We start from the raw sequence: 23,723 nt of genomic DNA on the forward strand, positions 1-23,723 counted from the left end.
ATGTTGCTTAACACTTAAGAAGAAAGCAAAAATAATTATTAAACTAGGAACTATATATTTTAAAGGGCATTCATACTTCTGTTGTCTTCATGTGGTATAACCTTTTAAAGAGCTCCCTACTCTCTTGGAATGCCAGAAGTTCTCAGTGCTTATCTTCAAAAGTAATTAAAACAAAATCCTATAATTCAGTGTATTTCCCATAACAATTTAACATTATGAAACTGCCAACCTTACCTTATGAATAATATTAAGAATACTCTTAATTTAAATATATAGCCAGAAACACCTGTAGTCAGAGGAGATGGATTGTAAGCCTTGGCCTTGACACATCATTAAATGACCTTGGGCAAACTCACTTGTGTTCTCTAGTGTTCATTTCACTTTGTAAACTGGAGTCAATAATCTTATAGTGTATAATGTCTAGAATTTTGGTAAGAATTAAATCAAGTAATGCACATGAAAATCACTGGGTCAAATGTAATACACGATACAAAGGAAGTTATCATAGAAATTATGTCCAAAGCTGTAAGAGGGTGTGGAGAAAAGGGAACGCTCCTACACTGTTGGTGGGAATGTAAATTGGTACAGCCACTATGGAGGACAGTATGGAGGTTCCTTAAAAAACTAAAAATAGAGCTACCATAGGATCCAGCAATCCCACTCCTGGGCATATATCTGGAAAAGATGAAAACTCTAATTTGAAAAGATACATGTACCCCAGTGTTCACTGCAGCCCTATTTACAATAGCCAAGACAGGGAAGCAACCTAAATGTCCATTGACAGATGAATGGTTAAAGAAGACGTGGTACATATATACAATGGCATATTACTCAGCCATAAAAAAGAATGAAATGATGCTATTTGCAGCAACATGGATGGACCTAGAGATTATCAGACCAAGTGAAGTAAGTCAGAAAGAGAGACGAATACTCTGTGACATAACTTTTATGTGGAATCTAAAATATGACACAAATGAACTTATTTACAAACAGAAACAGACTCACAGACACAGAAAACAAACTAATGGTTACCAAAGAGGAAAGGTCGGGGGAGGGATAAATTAGGAGTTTGGGATAAACAGATACACACTAATATATACATATATGTAACTGAATTCCTTTGCTGTACACTGGAAACTAACACAAAATCGTTAATCAACTATACTTCAATTAAAAAAAAGAAACGATGTCCAAAGCCTGTATTTAGGAAGACAAATCCAGCAGTTGTGTAAAGGCTGCATTGAACAGGGAGTGACAGCAGTCACGCAATGAAAAGGTCATCTCAACAGTCCACATGAGAATAAATGTGGATCCTGAACTAGGTCGATGGTAGAGGAAATGGAAACATAGGTGATTTTAAAAATGCTTTGGAAAGGTTGAATCATCCAGCTTTCCTGAGTGGGTGGCTGTTCTGGTGTTGGGGAAAGAGATTAAAATACCCTTCAAAAATTTTAGGACTTAATTGCATTTAAAACTCTTCAGTGATTCGCCATAGAACTGTCCTGTGCTGACCATTCCAGATTCACCTTCTGAGATTTCTATTCCCATTTTACATTCTGGTCAAAATGCAATAGAAAGTCTTTCCCTTGCTTCTCTCTCAAATAGGGTTACAATATCCTTCTATGTGCTTAGTCTTTTCTTTATGGACTCACTTGTCACAGTGTTTTGTAATAGACTTTTCTTTTTTATATCTCTCCTACTATACTACAAGTTCACTGAAGACAAAGACTCCATCTTATTTTTGAATCAATGACTGGATGACTGACTGGTTGACAAGAATAATCCAAGATTTTGGTTCCAACAAGAACCAGAAAAATGTTCCCATTATTAAGTTATTGTCTCTCAGCTCTAAACCTACCCTTCTATATTTGGCTTTATGACAATGGGGCTGGGACTCTGCCCTCTACATTCCTGCTTTACCAGCTGATTCTATATTGGGCTCTGCCAATAGGGGGTGCCAGAGGGTGATTAGAGAACTGAAAGGAAAATGGAAGGGGCTCCTTCCTATTTGCTTCCTGTTTGCTTGCTGATTACATGAGCTTCTCTACAGCAAGGATTCTTCACCTTGTAAGCAGTAGATCCTTCTCCCTTAGGAGCAGATGATTCAAGTATGACATTTTTCCAACACTTGGAAAGCCAGCTTCATCTCAGGCCTCCTCCTACAGAAACCTGCACCAGCTGACAGGTGCCCCCTCCTTGGATGTCTGGGTCCCAGCATCACAGGTGCACCCCTCTAAGTTTCTAAGTTTTAATAATTCAAGCCATTTCTCTTTGTTGCCTCAGTCCTAAGGGTATTAGCTCTTTCCTGCAGTTGCCACCTCTATGATATCTTCAAGTTCTCTTTCATCCTTTCAGTTATCTAGTTAACAAATTTACAATCAGGTAGTAATTATTTATATTAAATTCTTTCTATTAAAATAATTGGTGTGGTTTCTCTTTCCTGAGCAGAACTTGATTGCTACAGAAAATGAGGATGATGTTCACAGAAAGAGGGAAATAGGAAAATCATAAAGAGGGTAATGATAGATTTGCACCTGGACTCACTGAATTTATCATTTTGTCTTTATCACACTATATTACATATTGATTGTAAAAAGTAATTAGAAAATAAAGATGAGCAAAAACACAAGAATCATCCACAACCTATCTCTGAGATAAGCGCTGTTAACTTTCTTTTGGTGTTTAACATTCCAGACATTTTTCGTGCACATATAAATGTAAAAAAGATTCCATGTATTTAAAGAAAAACAGAATCATCCTAGGTGTACTGTCATGCAATCTGCTTCTTTTATTATCATGAACCTCTTTCCTTGTCCTTAAATATACACATATAACTGCCAGATTTGTCTTCCCCAAGCATGGCTGTGGATGGTCCATCTTGGATAACTTTCTATTTTTCATTGTGCTTTATGTTTAACACAGTACTTTCACATACATGATTTCATTTAATTCCTATGAAATTCTAGAGGTTAATTATTTTCTATGTTTATCAGCCTAACTTACATAAAAGTGAAAGCTTAGGGAACATAGTGACTTGCCCAAGGTCACATAACTTGTAAGTGGCAGATCCAGGACCTGGAAGCCATATCTTCTGACTACAAATGCCATGCTTTGTCCATTCTGTCACATTGCTTCTCTATTTTATTCCAAATCTTCAATGGCTCTCATTGTTTCCAAATCAAAACCCTAACCTCCTCAGCCTAGTATTTAAAGTCTTCCAAAATCTACTGTCAAGCCGACCTTCTAAATTCCCCCTACAAATAACAGTCTCCAGCCAAGCCTGACCATGGAACCCTATGCCTTCAGTGTTGAGAATTTTGCTTATTCCAGTAATTTTATTCACCTGCGATGTCTTTGCCATCAGTCTTTGCTTGCTAATATTTTATCTACCACAAAGGAAACAATACAAAGTCCTGAAATGGATGAGATGACACATGGGAATTTTGTGTAGGTGGCATTTCAAATCAGTAAATTGTAAAATAATGTTGACAAACTAGATAGTTTAAAAAAAAATAACGAATGCCTAATTGATACAAAAAGAGACATGAAGTGAGAGTGTTTGGGAAGTACATTCACCAATCAAGAGAGCTTTTTGTTGCAACCTCTAGAGTCCTTGTCACATCAGCCAGAGAAGCTTAAGCCTGCACAGTTGGAAAAGCAAGGTTTCCTGGGAGGTTTCCTAGCTCTGTCTAACCACTCTTACAGATAGATGGGGTCTTCAAATTATTTTTGTACAACATTTTTACTCCTGCTTTTTAAAAACTTTGCAACTTAGCCATTATTTTAAAAAATTACTTTGTAAAGGTTTTAAATATTTATCCATTCATTGAACAAATTGATTCAGTGTTCACTATTCTTTCCTCCATCTCAGATCTTCCTTCTAAGGTTACTCTCTTTCATCCTGAAATACACTTGTTAGAAGTTCACTGAATGATACTCTATTCGAGGTAAATGCATGAGTCTATAGAAGGTAAATTTTCTCCATATTATTTTATATAAATATAATTAAAGACTGAATTCCAATTATTAAAAGTTAATTTTTCTGAGAAAAAATCCCACAAATGTCTAGATTTCCTGTCTCATTCCTTAAAACAAAATCAGTCTATTAATGTAAGATCAGAAACCATAAAACTGCTGGAAGAGACGTTAGGCAGTGAGCTCCTGGACATTGCTCTTGGCAATAGCTTTTTGGATCTAACTCCAAAAGCAATGGCAACAAAAGCAAAAATAAACAAATGGGACTAAATTAAACTAAAAAGGAAGGAAACCATCAATAAAATAAAAAGTCAACCTACTGAATGGGAGAAGATATTTTCAACATATATCTGATAAGGAGTAAATATCCAAAATATATAAAGAACTCATACAGCTCAACAACAGAAAAACAAACAGTCCAATTAAAAAATGGCAGAGGGTCTGAATAGACATTTTTTACAAAGAAGACATACAGATGGCCAACAGGCACATGAAAAGATGCTCGACATTACTAATCACCAGTGAAATGCAAGTCAAAACCACAATGATGGGCTTCCCTGGTGGCGCAGTGGTTGAGAGTCCGCCTGCCAATGCAGGGGACGCGGGTTCGTGTCCCGGTCTGGGAAGGTCCCACGTGCCGTGGAGCGGCTGGGCCCGTGAGCCATGGCCGCTGAGCCTGCACGTCCGGAGCCTGTGCTCCACAACAGGAGAGGCCACAACAGTGAGAGGCCCGTGTACCGCAAAAAAAAAAAAACCAAAAAAAAACCACAATGATATATCATCTCACACCTGTCAGAATGGCTATTACCAAAAGGACAAGAAATAACAAATGTTGGTGAGGATGTGGAGAAAAGGGAAACCTTGTGCACTGGTGATAGAAACATAAATTGGTACAGACACAATGGAAAACAGTATGGAGGGTCCTCAAAAAATTAAAAATAGAACTTCAGCAATTCCACTTCTGGGTATTTATACAAAAAATAAAGAAAACACTAATTTGAAAAGATATATGTATCCCTATGTTCATTGCAGCATTTTTTACAATAGCCAAGATATGGAAGTAACCTAAGTGTCCATCTATGGATGAATGGATAAAGAAGGTGTGGTATATATATATAAGGAGTACTACTCAGCCATAAAAAAGAATAAAAATTTGCCATTTATGACAACATGAATGGACCTTGAGGGTATTATGCTAAGTGAAACAAGTCAGAGAAAGACAAATACCATAGGATTTCACTCACATGTGAAATCTAAAAAACAAAACAAATGAACAAAAGAAAACAAAACCAGACTCACAGTTACAGGGAATAGATTGGTGGCTAAAAGAGGGGAGGGCTTTGAGGGATGGGCAGAATGGGAAAGGGGTAAAATTTTCTAGATATAAAAGAAATAAGTGTGTAATGTACAGCATGGTGACTAGGGCCAGTAATATTATGTTGCAAATTTGAAAGTTGCTAAGAAAGTTAAAAAATAGTTGTCAACATAAAGAAAAAATTTTGTAACTGTATATGGTGACAGATGGTAACTAGACTTATTGTGGTGATCATTTTGAAGTGTATACAAATATTGAATCATTATGCTGTACACTTGAAACTAATAATAATGTGTTAATTATACTTCAAGAAAACAAAATGCAAAATCCAATCTATATTTAGATATAAGGAGTAGAGCCAGAAAAGTGCTGGAAGAAATAATTGATGTGTTATTTTTAATATGATCACTAAAAGAATTTCCTTAATATATAAAAAGCATAGATAAATTAACAAGAAACAATCTAAAAGAAAACAGTCTAAAGATATATACTATACTATAGACACACAAATAGCAAATATATATTAGAAATAAATAAATGAACAGCCTGACTTATAATGACCAAAATTTTAATTAAAACAATAATATGCCATTTAAAATATTGAACTAGCAAAGATTTGAAAGATTATTGAGTCCCAGTATTGATTAGAGTTTTCAGAATTAGAAATTGTTATATACCATTTTTAGAAAACAATTTAGCAATCTCCAAAAATTTAAAGTGCACAAAATTGGATCCTGCACTTCTAGTACTAAGAATAATCTTCCATATGTTTATTGTAAAGATTTTTTTGGAGAACTGCTTTTGTAATGAAAACTTGGAAATCACTGATTTTGCCACCAATAGAAGACTGGTTAAAAAATACATGATACACATCCATATAATAAAATATCGTTGAGTCATTAAAAGAAATGAGGGTGTGTGTGTGTGTGTGTGTCCAAATGGCCAAAGAAAATTTGAACAATATAATTCCTTATGTAAGTGAAACTATAAATAGAAAACATCAATGTTACATATCTTAAAATTAATTGTAGTTATGTCTATCGATGGGAATTATATACATGGGTAAGTCATAAAAAAGGGATACATAACCTTTGTAATATTCTGTACTGTTAAAAACTTTAAAAAAATTATTTCTAATTTAAACAGTCATTAAATTTTTATTTTGTAAGGCCAAGTCTCAATGACATCAACTTCATCCATGGAAGTCTTCCATAAATATTCCAGACAGAAAGAATCCCTGTCTCCTGTAAATATTTTGGTAAATATTTATATTTCTCACATTATATTGCTCATTGTTTTGTTTGCCTAGTTTGACTTACATCTCCTACTATAGTAAAGGTCCTTGGTAATAGGACCTTTACAGTATCTTACAGCTCAGATCTTACAGTAGATATGAACATTATCTGTCATCTAGTATCCATCTATCTGTATCTATTTATCTATCTATCTATTTATCTATCTATCTATCCATTTATCCATGTTCACATCCATACTACCTTTCCACATAGTACAAACTGATTGCATAAAAATTCCTTCACCTTTGAATCAATGCCCTTTTTTCTTAGTTTACTCAATCAGCTTAATTATTCATTCGAAAAAAATATTATTTATGGTACCCTGCTTGGAATGTTCTTCCATATCATTCATCCATTCAAACTATCTCAGATTTTATCCTTCAAAACCTTACTCAGTTTTTCTGAATGCTTAATTATTTGAATACTTGGAAGGTTCATCACTTATTTTTACTTTTACGGCATTTAGAAGGTGTTTTAATATATTTTTGTCTTTTATTGAACATTGATCCAATCTTTTTCTTTATTTAGAGGCTGCTTTTGAAAATAAAACCCCATGCATTTTTGTCTCTCTTAAAATGGAAGCTCCTAGTGGGAGATCATTTTATTACATATTTTGTAAATTCTTAAGAAAAAGTGTTTGGTGGATTTTGTAGATGGAAGTTGGATTTTGTGGGTGGATTTTGCCATTTACAAGATTACAGATATAAAATAAAGGGGAAATACTGAAGAATCTTTATTATACAAGCCAAACTTGCTATGAGAAGAAAGCAAATGCCCAAGATGGCCTTATGTACACCCTAGCAGTAAACAGGTTGCAAAACACTAACATAAAGGTTGTCCCTATTGTATGAAATCTCTTTTGTAACTCACATTGGTCAACAAAGTAGCCTAAATAAAATATCAAGTTAACAGGTGAACTAGCCAGAAGCAAAAATAAAATATCATGTTAACAGGTGAACTAAGCAGAAGCAATCACATGAATAGTCTTGTCCTTACTAGCTTATTTTTTGTTTTGTTTTCTAAAGTCATAAACATCTTACCTGTTTATTAGGGTAGATCCTTTTTAACAGGATGATATCTAGAGGCAACATTTAAACAATAGATGGGAATTACTGAGGGGAAATGATTTGGGGGCTTGGAGAGAACAGAGACGAACATCTTCAAGATGGGATTGGCAGGTTGGCTTCCCGCAATTTAATGAAAATATCTGCATTAGGTCAAACCCCGTCTTTGATTTGAGCTAAATGGATTTCCTTTGGTGGTGATAGAAGAAAGAGGAGGCAAATGATGAAACAGAAATTACATGCCCTAACCTCCCCAGAAATACCGTAGGCTTGTGTCTATAACTATACGCGGGGCTCTATGGAGTCCCAGAATGAAAAAGAACTCTGTGTCTACATTCTATTTCTGTCCTTACAAATTCCTGATTTTTTTTTTTTTGCAGCTATCTAAGAAAAATTTGATATTGCTGTTGTCTAAGCACATTTAAACTTCAGCTGAAATAACTGCCAAGTGATTCATGCCTATGTAGGTGAATATAACGATTGTATCTGGAGCCCCAGCGCGCCATTTTCATTTCACTTTAAATAAAAAACAAAATGTATCTATGTCAGTCAGTGCCCTTCTGCTGTACTCAGAGGTATCAAACAGGCTACAATTATGATTGTGAAACGATTGTGTCACATTGGAGGAAGGTTTATTGCTTTTGAGTCTGCTAGGCAGTAACACATTCTGTTTCATATTACTCTTTATATCATTGTTTGGCTGTGACTAGAATAATCAAATGCCATCAAATGCTGTCAAATTCAATTTACAGTATTTTTCATTGAAGCGGGCTTTCTGCATTATATTTCTTGTTTTCCCTCTCTATAGCTGCCATGGAATAGTCACTGTAATCATGAGCATTATTTATAAAACCAACAGAATGAAGCCTCTTCCTGGTCTATAACAGATACTTTATTTCCCTTTATTCAGAATAGGAATTTGATGTGCTTTTCTCATACAATTAGCATTGAGTAGATGAAAGAAAACTATTCCAAGAAGATGGGCATTTTAAAGGCTGCACTAATGTGTTTAATGTAAAATGTAAATTCACATTAGCCATTTTTACATGTTCTTGTGTATTTGAATCAGAAATATTATTCTTCAAATTAATGTTTGCTGAGAAGAAAACATTTGGATTCCTCATGTATGGCAATGTGATTTACAAAACCAGAAATGCAGTAATACTTTCTCCCTTCATAATTTTCCTTACATTCCCATAGCTGAAGATTGGTCTGAATGAAAGGGTTTCAATATCTGAAGTTATAAGAGGAGCCTAAACTAAGTTTCACAATGTGTCCAGGGCGTAGGACTAAACAAGGGAAGGCATGAGGCTGCAGGAGAGACTAACAAAGGATGCTGAAGTGGGATGAGGATCTGAAAAAAAAATGTGTTGGGCTTTGTATGTCTTATTTAAATAGATGGCTTTTGGAATGGGGTTTTCAGCTGCAAATTTTTTGTCTGCCAGTGTCTGTCTTAGAAAGTGTCTCTTCCGTCTCAGTGCTATGATCTGAATGATTGTGTTTCCCCCAAATTCATATGTTGAAATCCTAACCTCCAAGGGGATGGTATTAGGAGGTGGGGCCTTTGGGAGGTGATTAGGTCATGAGGGTGGGGCCCTCATGAATGGGATTAGTGCCCTTATAAAAGAGACCCCACATGGCCCCTGCTGCTTCTGCCATGTGAGGACACAGTGAGAAGATGGCCATCTGTGAGCCAGGAAGTGGGCCCTCACCACACAGTAAATCTGTCAGCACCTTGATCTTGGACTTCCCAGAATCCAGAACTGTGAGAAATTAATATTTGTTGTTTATAAACCACACAATTTATGGTATTTTTGTTATAGCAGCCTGAATAGCAAACTCTCAGTTGAGAGGTTCTCTGGCCCCTTCCCTCTGTTTTTGTTTTACTTTCTCCTTTCCTGCTCTCTCTCTTCCTCCCTCTCCCTCCATCTCTCCCTGTCTTTCTCTTTCTCTCTTTCCTCTTTCTCCTCATTATATATTTGAAGAAAACATTAATTTAAAACTATGTCCATGCTGATCAAATGAAAACTGGATCAAGTAGCACAATACCCTTCAAACCAAAATGCCCATGGAACCACCATCTCTCTCTCTCTCTTCCTCTCTTTCTCCCCCTCTCATTCTCACTCTCACTCTCCTCACTTTTTCTCCTTCTTTTCCCCTCCCTTCTCTCTTTCCCTCTTTTCTTCCTTTTAGGTGACTACACTTAATTAACTCTGCATATCATGGTGAAAAAAGCTGCATTAACACCATCTAGCCAGGTGAGTGGAAACCTCAAAACAGAAGGGGAACTTCAGAGTGAAAAGTGCCATCTTTTAAGGATGAGAAAAAGCCTTTCCAATCTCCACATACTAGGTGGTGGGATATAATTAGAATTTTTGTCCTAGACCTGGTTCTTCCTCTGGAATGAGTATGTCTCTTGGTCAATGAACCTCCAGAGGACAGCTCTACCCTTCCATCAAAGGTAAGGCTTCTTGGGCTATGAGGTCTCATCTTTCAAAGAGGGCTCAAACAAAAATATTACATGGTAGTTGTGGCTTTTTTCCTTGCATAATGTGTAGAAGTTTCCAATACCAATTTTAGTTTCTAGTAGGTGCTTCAAAACACATGAATTCCCATCAATTCCCTTATGGAAATAGAAAATGTATTTGATTCTACAGTCCTGGAATAGTACACATTCTTAAATAATCAACAATAATAGTAATAGTCAATGTTACCTGTGAATAAAATAGTTGATGATGACTCCATTTGGTTTTTTAGGTGGCGTCCATTTAACCACTATGCAAGCTGATCCCAGTGCCTTAAGAACAGGAGAATTTAGATCCATGGGGGCTCCTTCAGCTGTTTTGACAAATATCCTACTGCTAACTCCACAACCTCCTTGAAAAAAAAGAAAACCAAGACTTTAATAATTTGTCAAACAGCGAAAAGAGTTTCATGTACATATAGAAGGGTATGAATATCATGACATTTTATCTGAAATTTTGTATACACACAAATTTTGTAAACATACTTTAGACTAGTATTTAAATCTCTTTAGGATTTGAATATTTAAATAAGGAATCATTTTGGGGAAATCCATTAATTAACCACATTTTTATACAGGCATAGACAATAAAGCTTATGCTTGTCTGAACTGAGGTTTCTCTAATTTACTGCAGTTATTCTAGCCAGAAAGTGAAAATGTGCTTCAATTTCGTAACTGTATGTGTGACCTGAACATCATGTATGCTCTTAATAGTATCTTATTTTTGCTAATATTTAAAAATAATGATTGTTCCCTCAACACACAAAAGTCAAACAATGAATTTGAAGGATATTGTTTCTTCACAGCATAGCTTTAGGGACACAGAGAGGCAGAAGTTGATTTTTGCATTTAAATCAAGAAAACCTTAATTTAAAGCTGTTTCCATGTGGATTAGCTGAAGAGTGGATCAGGGAAAGCAATACTCTTCAAACAAAATGTCTCAGTCTGGTTTGTAGAGACAAGTGGGCAAACTGACTCAATTTCAGAGATGAAGCATAGCAAAATCGCAGACCCCCTAGTCCTAACCAACTCTACGGGAAATAGTACTCATTTGGAAACAGAAGTTCCTAAGGACAGGAGTTTCATGTTGAGTATAAGATTGGTAAATTTCTTTAATCTAAGATGAAGCAACTTGTTTTGAGTTATACTTTTTCTCTCTTAGCAGTTGGGTGTTATATATTATATAACACCTGGAGGTATACAGGAAGTGAGAGGGGCTCTTCCTTAAGACCACACAGATAGATGACGGCTTCACTGACCACTAGCCTAAGCCATGAAACTCAAGGTGACAGGTTAGGTACATGAAACAGGTATCAGGGAAGCACTGTAAAATATGTTGATTCATTTGAGTGTAACTCAACTTCTAAATATGTCTCCCTTCCTACTCTCCCACCCCTAAATAAAACTGAAATCGAACCAAGGTGAGTACATTTCCTATGAGATTTTTGTAATGCCTATTTTGTTTTATATTGCTAATGATTATTGTATGTGCTCTGGGCGTTTTTCTTTTAAAGGGCCTTATAAAACAAGACTTTGCAAAACCACCGTTTTCCTATATTTAAATAGTCATGATTTAATGTGCAGAAATGCATAATGCTTCACTCAATGCCAGGCTCTGATTTGTCTGGGTAAACAGTCTAGTACCAATAAGAAATGAAATGTTAGTCTTTGTATTTGAATTGAGAATCTATTCCCTTTTAAGGAATTTTTTTAAATAAAATACTTTTAATAAAAAAACCCTGGATGAGTGTCTGAAAGACTTTCACCATTTTGACATGCTTGTATCCTTGTCTCATACTGTGTGGATGGAGCCAAATTTTCCAGAAGGATGGACTGATGATGACCAGCAGAGAAGATCAGAGGTGCTACACTTCCAGCGTTGAGTAAGACATTGTACTCCACAGGTATTTTGGGGGTGAGGATTCCTTTAAAGAGAGAGAGAATAAAAACATGTATGTCTGTTTGGTCAACAAATGTTCCTCTTTTTTTTTTTTTAAATGTTCCTCTTTTAAGAAAAATGTATGTTTCAAATTTTAAACTTAAAGTATACTATTGCTTAATATAGCGATTAATAACTGCATGAAACTTAAGTTGGAAAGCATTAGAATGCCTATTCCAAAAGTGAGAAATGTTTATCACCCATTTTCGAAAACAAATGAAACATAATAATTCTATTCAAAGATATACTCTACAGGCAAATAAAAACGAGGGCATATTTCAAGGCAAATAAATACAAGGCAATTAGAAATGGTCATATATTTTTCCTAGGCTTACTTAGTCTTAAAGTACATAAAAAACCCCACCAGTTTTGCTTGTGACAATAATTTTTCTGTAGGCATTGTGTATGCGTCTCATCTGACACGGATCCTTGACATAATAGCCCATAAAGTATCCAAATCATAGTCTACCTAGAGAATTCCCAGTGCATTAATTATTGAGTCAGGACAGTCCACTCTGTCAGTGAGACTTATGGACCTAAATGTATATGAAATTTGGGTTCAAAAACTGTCATTTGTCACAATGCCTCCTAAAGAAAGAAGGTCCTGTCAGTTTAGCCTCTTTACAATCTATTCATAGAATTAAGTACCTGTAGGTTTTATTTGGCCATGAACAACATGCACAATTTCTTAAGGAGAGATTATGAGCCTTGAATGAAGAATATTTTGAAACTTTAGGCCCACTAAAGTTTCTCATTGATCTGACAGCTTCTAACATGTGGGTTTCGTTCCTTACCTTTGTAATATTTAAGTAAGTTTCTTTGCCACAGAAACAAGGAAATCTACAGCACAGGACTAAAGAATGAGGTCTAAAGAATGAAATGTGGTTTTGCTTTTTGTAGCTACAGCTCCAATGTATGAGGGGCAGAAGAGCTAGTAAATACCAGAGGTGTTCAGTATTTTGTGTAGGAAAGATAAAAATAAGGAGTCTCTGAAGGAAACATTGATCCTCATCAGAAGGACTCATCAATCGTTTCCTTCGGAAAGGTGCTAGATGGTGCTGAATTTGGCAACCCAGGCTGAGAATTTTAATTTTAAATTTAGAGCATCCTAATTAAACTGTTGCTTTTGTCCTTACAGCTTAACTTACTGTTATTCTATCATCGATTCCTAAATTCTTCTCTCTGGCTTTATACCTTTCCTCGTGTTCCAGATTTGTATTTTGAACAGCCTCCTTCCCAGAGACCTCAATCTTAACAGGTCCAAAAAAGAATTACACTATTTTCCACTCCCAAACCTGTTATTCTTCTTTGGTTTCCTCTCTCCATTTCCCTACACTGGAGGCCTTGGAGTAAGACCCTTAGAGTAGACCCTGCCTTCTTTACTCTCAAGCTCAAGTGACAAGTATATTCTATCATTTGTTTCTTCAAGAAGTTTGGGTTTTATATATAATCAGTGAACAACGGATTGAAAACATGTGAGCCAGGAAGTAGGGTTACCAGTTGGAAAGTGGTTGCATGGTTGTAGCAATAACAAAACAGGAACAGCATTTCATTGCATTCCTGTCTTATGCCAGGCAACATACATCATCTCATTTCACATCACTAGAATGTCAACTTCATACAGCTGGGGACTTTGTTCTTCTCTTGAAGGTAGTTTCAGTGCTTAGATTTTAGTACAGAGCAGTAGCTCAAATGTTGATTGAATGAATGAATGAAACCACATGACAATATTGTAAGGTAAATATCACTACCATTTTTTAAAATGAGAAAACCAAGGGCCAGAGGAGAAACTTGTTGCAGATATCACACAGATTAATTGGGGTGGCCACACTTGAACTCAGGCCCATTTGATACCAAAGCTTATCCCTCTATATTTATGCTGTCTCTTGATAATAAAGACTTGGATTAGGACAATCGGGGGAAAAAGTAAAAGGATAATTTTGAGAGAACATGCATAGACAGGCAGAACAGATCTTGGAGACTGATTACATACAGCGGAAAAAGTGATGGAGGAATTAGAATTACCACTGATGGAACGAAATTATAGGTAAATATTTAAAGTTCTGAAGAGCAGGTTTCCCAAACCAGGATACACACACCCTGGACATTTGTGGACTTTTGTCCAAGTATTTTTGGAGACAGGGACAAACATGTCCCTCTTTCTCAAAATCAGTTTGACTTGTAAAATTTGTGAAAAACACAACTCCCTTGCCCAAGCTAGGGAAAACCAGCAGAATCCCGCTATCCCTTGTTCACAAAAATTGGTGTGGATTTTTCTCCCTAAAAAGCACAAGTCTAGAAAATTTTATGTGTAGCGAGTGATGTGAACTTTCTCTACTCAGTTTTTTTAACTCTATCGTCACTTCAGAGTGAACTGTACACCAGCTGAAAAAGTTTATGCAGACATAACCAGTGTGTTGAACAAGTACAGATACGATTCGTGGTGCAGTCAAAACACAACTTAATTTTTGTCACTTACTATTGCTTTAAAATGAATTTATTTTGTGTAATCTTCCTCAGACATGGACGAAAAGTTGGCTAGGACCATGAGGTTTCTGCTCAGTCTCAGGTAATAGACAATTCTATATTATTTTTTTCAGATATCACAACAAAGATTAATATCTAGAAAATTTAAGTAAATTCATTTTCTCTCTCTCTTTTTTTTTTTTCCGGTACGCGGGCCTCTCACCGCTGTGGCCTCTCCCGTTGCGGAGCACAGGCTCCGGACGCGCAGGCCCAGCGGCCGTGGCTCACGGGCCCAGCCGCTCCGCGGCACGTGGGATCCTCCCGGACCGGGGCACGAACCCGTGTCCCCTGCATCGGCAGGCGGACTCCCAACCACTGCGCCACCAGGGAAGCCCCATTTTCTCTTTAATGGTATAGTGAGTACATGTAATGAGCTCATTTAGAAGATATTCTTCAAGGCTTAATTCTCAACTGCAAGACAAAACTGGGAATGTTTTTACTGCTCCCAACAAGATTGCTATAATTACGAAGTTTGAGAGTTGTATGAAGGCGGGTTGATTACAGGGAGCGTTGGAGACTGAATTTATTAATAGGTGAGGAAAACTTAAGTACTGTATTAGAGGTAAAATAAAGAGCAATATAATCAAGTTTTTTTTTTTTTTTTTTTCCCACTAAAGATGTTTTTTAGGGAGAATTGCGCGAGGTAGTAAAAGAGATTGAAGAGTGAATCAGTACCCTCTTGGTTTGCAATTTGACCTTTCACAGCAGGAAGATATGCTTATGCGAATATCCATCCAGAGTATCGTGGCATGTCACAGCATCCCACCTCAGATTTGGGGCATTTCTCCTGATCGTTACCCTGACATAGTCTATAATGCAGTGGGAAAAAAAGGTTGCTGTTTGTACACACATATATATGATGAAATGAAGAGAGGAACAATTGCCTGGACATTGGGGTCGGCTTTCTTCAGATTGACTTAATATCCTGAGATATAACGGCATATAATGCTTTAACTAAAGAGATTAATAGAAAATTTACCCCTGAATGATAAATTGTACATTATTTGGGGGATGGAGATAAACACATTGGAATTCAATGCCCAATTTGCATGAATTTTTAAGATAAAAAGCAAGACCTTAAAAAAATTGCAAGGTTATGGTGATTGCTTCAGGTTTTTTTCCAAACCTCCTGGGACTGCATGTTCATTCTGTCTTCTCTGATCTTAGGGTAGAACTTGTAGAAAAGTTTGACAAACACATATTTGAAAAATATGCCATGAGTCTTGAACTAGATAAACCACAGAATGGAGTCAGATCAAATCTCTCTTCTGCCTTCATTTGTCCCTGGTAAATTACCCACCCTCTATGGATGCCAGTCTCTTCATCTGTAAAATGATGACACTAAGAGCCACATCTTAAAGTGCTGAAAGGATTAAATTAAAAAATGTATGTAAAGCATTTTAGTTCATTACTGCAAATAGAAAGTACTGAATAAATGACAGACATCTCTACAAAACAGAAGGAAATGGAACGAAATGCAAAAAAACCCCCCAAAACCCCACAGTTATGACACTGTGTTCATGTGCCTTCTAACACTTCTGAACCCATCTTTTTTTTATGTGTGTGGTATGCGGGCCTCTCACTGTTGTGGCCTCTCCCGTTGCGGAGCACAGGCTCCGGAGGCGCAGGCTTAGCGGCCATGGCTCACGGGCCCAGCCGCTCCGTGGCATGTGGGATCTTCCCGGACCGGGGCACGAACCCGCGTCCCCTGCATCGGCAGGCGGATTTGCAACCACTGCGCCACCAGGGAAGCCCCTGAACCCATCTTTATATAAAGCTGCTATTCTAATAACAATTACAGCAATGCTATATTGAATCAAGTAAATATCTTTATAACTATTTTGTTACCTAGTTTTATTTTTTACGTATACTTGGACGTGGTCAACTTGTCTTCCTGTAACGATATCCTAGTCTTCATTCTCAGCAGTAATTTAGAGTGGTCTTCCCTTTGATTTGTCTGAGGTTGCACCTCATTATATGTCTTTAGTCTGTACCTACTGGTCTGCTTCCAGTAACTTCTCTGCTTAAAAGGACAGGACTCCTAAGAGGTCAGGGAACAAAACTGTACTTCCACCACATTTCAAATACAGACATAATCTTGATCACGGCTGGTCAAAGCACGAACCCAGAAAAGGCAATTTTCCACATCTTGGTGAATAAATGTCCTTTATATACACCTATGAGGTGTTGAAACAGAAAACGCTCCTTGAAGCTGTGAACATGTCAAGCACTGACATGTGTTTATTTAGGAAGAGGGCCCCCTCCACTGTCCTAATTTATAGGACAGTGACATGAAAGCCTCCTGTGTTCCTGCAAACCCTAGACCATCTGCAATGAATCTGAAACGACCTAGCCCCCTGGTATTCTGATGACTAAATGAAATGAAATGGGCATATTTGTTAAAGTCAGCTGGCAAGCCACATGGCTTGGTTAGTTCCTGAGTTCATAAATTTATGTCAGAGAAAGAGGAGCAGTGGAGACTCACGTGAACCAATTTACCCTAAGTGCAAATGGCAGTTTTGTTATTTGGTGTCAAAGTTACCAGTTGCACGATGACAAGCTGCCATAACACATTTTCCTGTTCACTAAAGAACAAGGATTTCGTTGGTTAATATTCCTTGCAAGGCTCCTTTTCATAATTTACAACAACTAGATGCTGATAGGTTATTTAACATTTATGAAGTTAAGATGTAATCAGAAAAACCCTGATTATCTTTACAAATAAAAAAGTTAAATTATTCAACTTTTTTTTTCCTCTGTGGCTTCATTTCACAGCAGGTGCATACTTTACAATGGGACAAGTCAATCAAATAAAGCTTTTCTAAAATCTTTTTTTAGGAGCTGGAACAAGAACAATTCTAAGAGGAAAACTATTAATTGAGTTTGATAGCCACGTTTGCTTCAAACCACGGGCTGTGCTTCACATAATGCTTTTAACAAATTAGCCCAATGTCTCCTTTGTAGAGATAGGGGTATCTTGGTTATGTTCTTTGGGGGCCATGGAAGTGAAACCAGACCCTCTTGAACACACATCCATACCAATTGTATGGAAATTTTACGTAGTTTGTATAATAGTTATCATTTTATGCCTCTTCTACCCAACTAGATGGTAGGGTTCTTGAAAAGAGGGACGATGTCTCATTCATTCTTCTTTTTAACTCTCAAAATGTCGCATTGTGCCTCGCTCCTGAGAGAGGCCCAGTAAACATTTTCACGTTTGTTAAAATGAATAGATGAATCAATCCACCCAAATGTAAATAAATTACATCCTATGAAATTTTAAGCTGCAAACAAAATGATCCTACTGGGTTACCAGATGAACTGCCCTTGAACTACTTTGTCCTCATTTATGTTTGCTGTATCTATGGCAATTTTTTTTTTTTTTTAGTTTTGAACTGATCATAGTATAATGCAGAAAAAAAATCATTTGCTTTATGTACTGTTTAGTGAAAAAATATAGTACAGTGGGTTTGCTCATAGAATTTGGAGTCAGATTCATTGTGGGTTGGCTCCGAAACCTATGTGATGAATCACCTAGAGAAAAAAGCTTTTAACATCGAAATTGACTTTTCTCATTAGCAACACAGGGAGAACATTGGACGTACTACACATTGTTATGAACATTAAATAGATATGTGTTAATCTCTTGGAAAATGCCTAGCACATATTAGAACTCAATAAGGTGAGATAAATTTATTAAACACCCAAAGCAAAGGCAACAAAAGCAAAAATACACAGGTGGGACTACATCAAACTAAAGAGCTTCTGCACAGCAAAGAATGAATAGAATCAATAGAATGAAAAGACCACGTATGGAATGGGAGAAAATATTTGCAAACCACATATCTGATGAAGGATTAAATATCCAAAGTATACAAGGATCCCCTACAATGCAATAGCAAAAAAAAAAAAAAAAAAAAAAAAAAAATCCAATTGAAAAATGGGCAAGGGACCTAAAAATACATTTTTCCAAGGAAGACATACAAATGACCAACAGGTTCATGAAAAGGTGCTCACTATCAATAATCATCAGGTAAATGCAAATAAAAACCACAGTGAGATATCATTTCACACCTGTTAGGATCCCTATTATCAAAAAGATAAAAGATAAATGCTGATGAGAATGTGGAGAAAAAAGAACCCTTGAATATCACTGTTGGGAAGGTAAGCTGGTACAGGCACTATGGAAAACAGTATGGAGGTTCCTCAAAAAATTAAAAGTAGAACTACTATATGATCCATCAATTCTACTTCTGGGTATGTATCCAAAGGCAATGAAATCATTATCTCAAAGAGATAGCTGCACGCCTATGTTCACGGCAGCATTATTCACAATAGCCAAGGATTAGAAACAACTAATGTCCTAAATGTCCATTAATGGATGACTGGATAAAGAAAATGTGATATATATATACAACGGACTATTGTTCAACCTTAAAAAAGATGGAAACCCTGCCATTTGCTACAACATGGATGAACCTAGAGGGCATTGTGTTAAGTGAAACAGACAGAGAAAGACAAATACCTAATGGTATCGCTTATATATGGAATCATTAAAAAAAAAAGAACTCATAGAAACAGTAAATGCTGGTTGTCAGGGGCTGAGAGAATGGGGGAAATAGGGAGGGGATGGTAAAAGGGTGCAAACTTTCAGTTATAAGATGAATAAGGTCTGAGGATCTATGGTATAACACGGTGACTATAGTTGATAATACTGTATTGTGTAATTGAAATTTTCTAAGAGAACAGAACTTGTGTTCTCACCAAGACAAAAAAAAAAAAAAAAGAAAAGAAAAGAAAAAAGAGGAAATATATGAGATGATGAATGTTATTAAAACAATGGTGGGAATCCCTTCACAATATATACGTATATCAAATGATCACGTTATACACTTTAAATATATCACCATTTTATTTGTCAGTTATACCTCAGTAAAAGTGAAAAAATAAGTGAAGTAATGTAGTATGCAAAATAAACTACAAATCATTGAAATGAGTTTTACATTTTCTTCTGAAACTCACCACTACTTGTCACTTGGCTATTACCCTTATAAGAAACGCGAAACAATTACCAATGTTGAATCATCCCAATTAATGCAACATGAATTCTTTAAAAAGCTTAATGCCAATTTTGACTTTAAATGGATGGTATCTGATGTAATACACTGCAGTTGATGAGTTCACTGAACACCAAGATGCTTAATGTCTACCCGCAGGCCACACTGTGGCTAGCTACCCTTTAATCAAAACTTGAGGGGCTTCCCTGGTGGCGCAGTGGTTGAGAGTCCGCCTGCCGATGCAGGGGACACGGGTTCGTGCCCCGGTCCGGGAAGATCCCACTTGCCGCGGAGCGGCTGGGCCCGTGAGCCATGGCCGCTGAGCCTGCGCGTCCGGAGCCTGTGCTCCGCAACGGGAGAGGCCACAGCGGTGAGAGGCCCGCGTACCGGAAAAAAAAAAAACACAACAAAACTTGATTAATAGGAATCATTTATATTCCTAAGCAATATTAATTTAAATGATTTCTCAGTAGAAGAATTGTTGCCAATTCTTTTCTTTAATGGACTAAGAGATAAATGTGACAGGAAAAGCACCATTATTTCAATATTATGCATTAAGCCTAAATAACTCACCATCTTTAGTGAGAAAAAGTGGGTGTTGAATCCAATGATATTGTTAATTAGAAGATGATTAAGGGCTAGGATAGATCAAAACAGAGTCATCACCTTGATAAATTAGAAAGTCCCATTATTACCTTCAGAGTTTAAATAATTTTGAATGTTTGGATTCTGAAATGGCATGGATGCCTATCTCCATTCTTAACCTGAGTAAACTATTTATGTCCCATGAAGTATTTTCTTTTTCATTTTTCTATATGCTTTCAACCACTAAGGTAACATATATCCTTTTTTCTCTTTAATATGAATGTGTAAATTCTGACCCAAGGTTCAGAGCTTGTAAAAGGTGAGAAGAAATGTTTAGGAATAAACTAATCTGGTTTACGTTGTCTGTAGATTCAAATAAGAACAGCCAGCATATACCCAGTGCCCACTGAATGTGGGCTTCTACAGGAAATCAAGTGTTTGAATAATTTTAAACAGCAGAAAATCCAAAATTTATTTATATTTGCCCGAATGATAAATTTTAGAAGCTTACTCAACATGTTGTTTCTTTAATACTTTAGCAAACATTTTATAAGGACATGTTGTGTATCATCTGATTTGAAAGTACAAATGATGTACATATCATCTGATTTGAAAGTACAAATGATATACAGAAAAGTGGAAGTCTTGGTTTTTTTTGAGTTCGGAGGGTTTTGATAATCTTACCGCTAACGTTTGTCAAGTAATAATGAGAGAAAGTTAACCAGGATTTACTTGGGAGGTAAAAGAATGTCTACAAAGGGCTTAAAATAGTCTTTGAATAATCTCTCTGTAGTTATTTGAGAAATGACTCTTTTCCTTTCCCACCTAATTAAAATCTTCCTGGACCTGGAATCTAGTTTTGCTAAGTCATGTCTATTCTTTCTGCACTTCTGGATGGGTCAGTAAAGGCTTCTGGTTACTAGTTCCCTCACGCCTCAGGAGATAACTATTGCCAGGTAGATATTTTCCCTTCAGGGGCTTGTCATTTTCCACCATTAATTCTTCTGGTCTTGACATGCCCCCCACAAAAAATTTTCTCCCCAAATCATTTGGTTTTCCCCAACACCTAGCTCTGCTTCTTGGCCCTCTAGGCTACTATTTCAAAAAACCTAGTTGCTCTATCATAAATCTAAAAGACTTTGGGCAATAAATGGAAAGTATGATTTGGATTTAAGAGTTAAGCCAAAGACAGGAAGGAATTGCTGTTATAAGGCAGCAGAAGAGCGCAGACCTGAATTTGAATTCAGGCTGTGTGACCCTGAGTAAATTATATTACTTCTTCAAGATTCAAGTTTCTTATCTTAATATTTTGATAATGATATTACTTGTCTACCAGGGTTTGCATGAGAATTAACTGCAGTAAGGCAGGGAAAGTGCTTATCAAATTGTTTGACACATACTAGGAATTTAAAAAATGGCAAATATACACAAGTAATGTTAATGAATATATGATATTTATCACAATTTCTCTTCCCCTGAATATTCTCATATATTCTCTGGCCTGAACCCCTTTTACTAATAGGATTTATAAACAATAAGGCAATTTATAGATAACATTGATAATTAACAATGTGTAAACTGAAAGCCCACATAATTGCATGGGTCATTTTCTGTTGCCAGGCAACCACAGAGCTATTTTTCTCCCAGCAACTTACCTGTGTAAGGTCACTCTGTCCTTACTGACCACAAAACAAAATACGTGTGAAAAAAATCAGTTAACCACTATTTTTGGCTTGGACATTCAAGGGAAACTGGTTTGATCTGCATTTTCAGAGATTTATTGTAATTGACCACTTTTGACCACCCATGTTGTGGGTGATCCATGGTTACTACACTTGGAGCACATCAATGTCATCTGCCGAACTTAACTCTAGCCCAGGACATTCTTCTTCAGTAAACTTGGGGTTGAGAATCTGTCTTTGCACAAGCTTTCCAGGTGATCCTAAAGTTCACTCAGGTTTGGGAACTACAGGTATGGACTGTTTTGTCCATTTTTCAGCTCTGCGTATGATGTAATCACTTTGTAATGGCAGGAGGGTATGATGAATACCTAGAAAGCTCTTGATTGTCAGCAAATAAACAACCTCCAGTTATAACAAGTTTGTTTTCTTCCTGTTTAAAATATATATTTGTGACTATTCAGGAACAGAAAATGTTTATATTATCCAAATCAAAACACAGCATGAGGTACTTTCCAATAAAATCAACTGTAAATTATACACAAGTCAAAATCATCTTCCTGTTTACTAAGTTCAAAATCCTTCTAGGCACCAGGAAAAAAGTTTAATTTAAGACTTTAATATTTCCATATATTACAGGGTTTCTGTAATGGATTTTGTGCATCTGAAACTAAAAGATGGACAGGCCTAGATATTACGGATTTATTAACCACTGGTTACATGGTCAGAGCTAGTGTGTAAAGCATTTCTACAACATCCCTTAGGCTGGACTGGAATGAACAATTTCTACAAAACTGAGGTAGACAAGAGTTAAGGTGACATTAAAAAAGCAAAACTTGTGCCTTATTTCACAATGATCCTTTTCTAAATAGAAACATTATACTTTAAACATGAAAATATGATATTGAACTCAAAGAAAAAAATGACAAAATTCTGGGAAATTTGAAAGAAATCTTAAAAATTTACAAACCCAATCTTGCAATATGCAGTTTTATCATTTTGAAAGTGGAGGCCTTGGGACCTAGCAGATTTTGGGGCAAATACATATTTATTTATTTAACATCTTTATTGGAGTATAATTGCTTTACAATGGTGTGTTACTTTCTGCTTTAGAACAAAGTGAATCAGCTATACATATGCATATATTCCCATATCTCCTCCCTCTTGCGTCTCCCTCCCACCCTCCCTATCCCACCCCTCTAGGTGGACACAAAGAACCAAGCTGATCTCCCTGTGCTATGTGGCTGCTTCCCACTAGCTATCTATTTTACATTTGGTAGTGTATATATGTCCATGCCACTCTCTCACTTCATCCCAGCTTACCCTTCCCCATCTCCGTGTCCTCAACTCCATTCTCTACATCTACGTCTTTATTCCTGTCCTATCCCTAGGTTCTTCAGAACTTTTTTTTTTTTTTTTAGATTCCACATATACGTGTTAGCATACGGTATTTGTTTTTCTCTTTCTGACTTACTTCACTCTGTATTCATGTGTTTGTTGGCAATCTGTACATCTTCTTTGGAGAAATGGCTATTTAGGTCTTCTGCCCATTTTGGGATTGGGTTGTTTGGTTTTCTTTGATACTGAGCTGCATGAGCTGCTTGTAAATTTTGGAGACTAATCCTTTGTCAGTTGCTTCATTTGCAAATATTTTCTCCCATTTTGAGGGTTTTCTTTTTGTCTTGTTTATGGTTTCCTTTGCTGTGCAAAAGTTTTTAAGTTTCATTAGGTCCCATTTGTTTATTTTTGTTTTTATTTCCATTT

General features: G+C 36.4%; 1 protein-coding gene across 1 annotated transcript in view; it reads right to left on the reverse strand.

Annotated features, from left to right (window-relative positions):
• Positions 1–23,723, reverse strand: part of USH2A (usherin) — an 829,367-nt gene that overhangs the window by 155,267 nt on the left and 650,377 nt on the right. The window contains exons 58-59 of the mRNA XM_028488076.1: positions 11,940–12,098; positions 10,364–10,526 (exon numbers count right to left, since the gene is read on the reverse strand). Of these exons, the coding sequence (XP_028343877.1) occupies positions 10,364–10,526; positions 11,940–12,098 (322 nt within the window). The remainder of the gene's footprint in view (positions 1–10,363; positions 10,527–11,939; positions 12,099–23,723) is intronic.

This window comes from Physeter macrocephalus, chromosome 4, assembly GCF_002837175.3.
Source record: "Physeter macrocephalus isolate SW-GA chromosome 4, ASM283717v5, whole genome shotgun sequence".
In the NCBI taxonomy this organism is placed as follows: Eukaryota; Metazoa; Chordata; class Mammalia; order Artiodactyla; family Physeteridae; genus Physeter; species Physeter macrocephalus.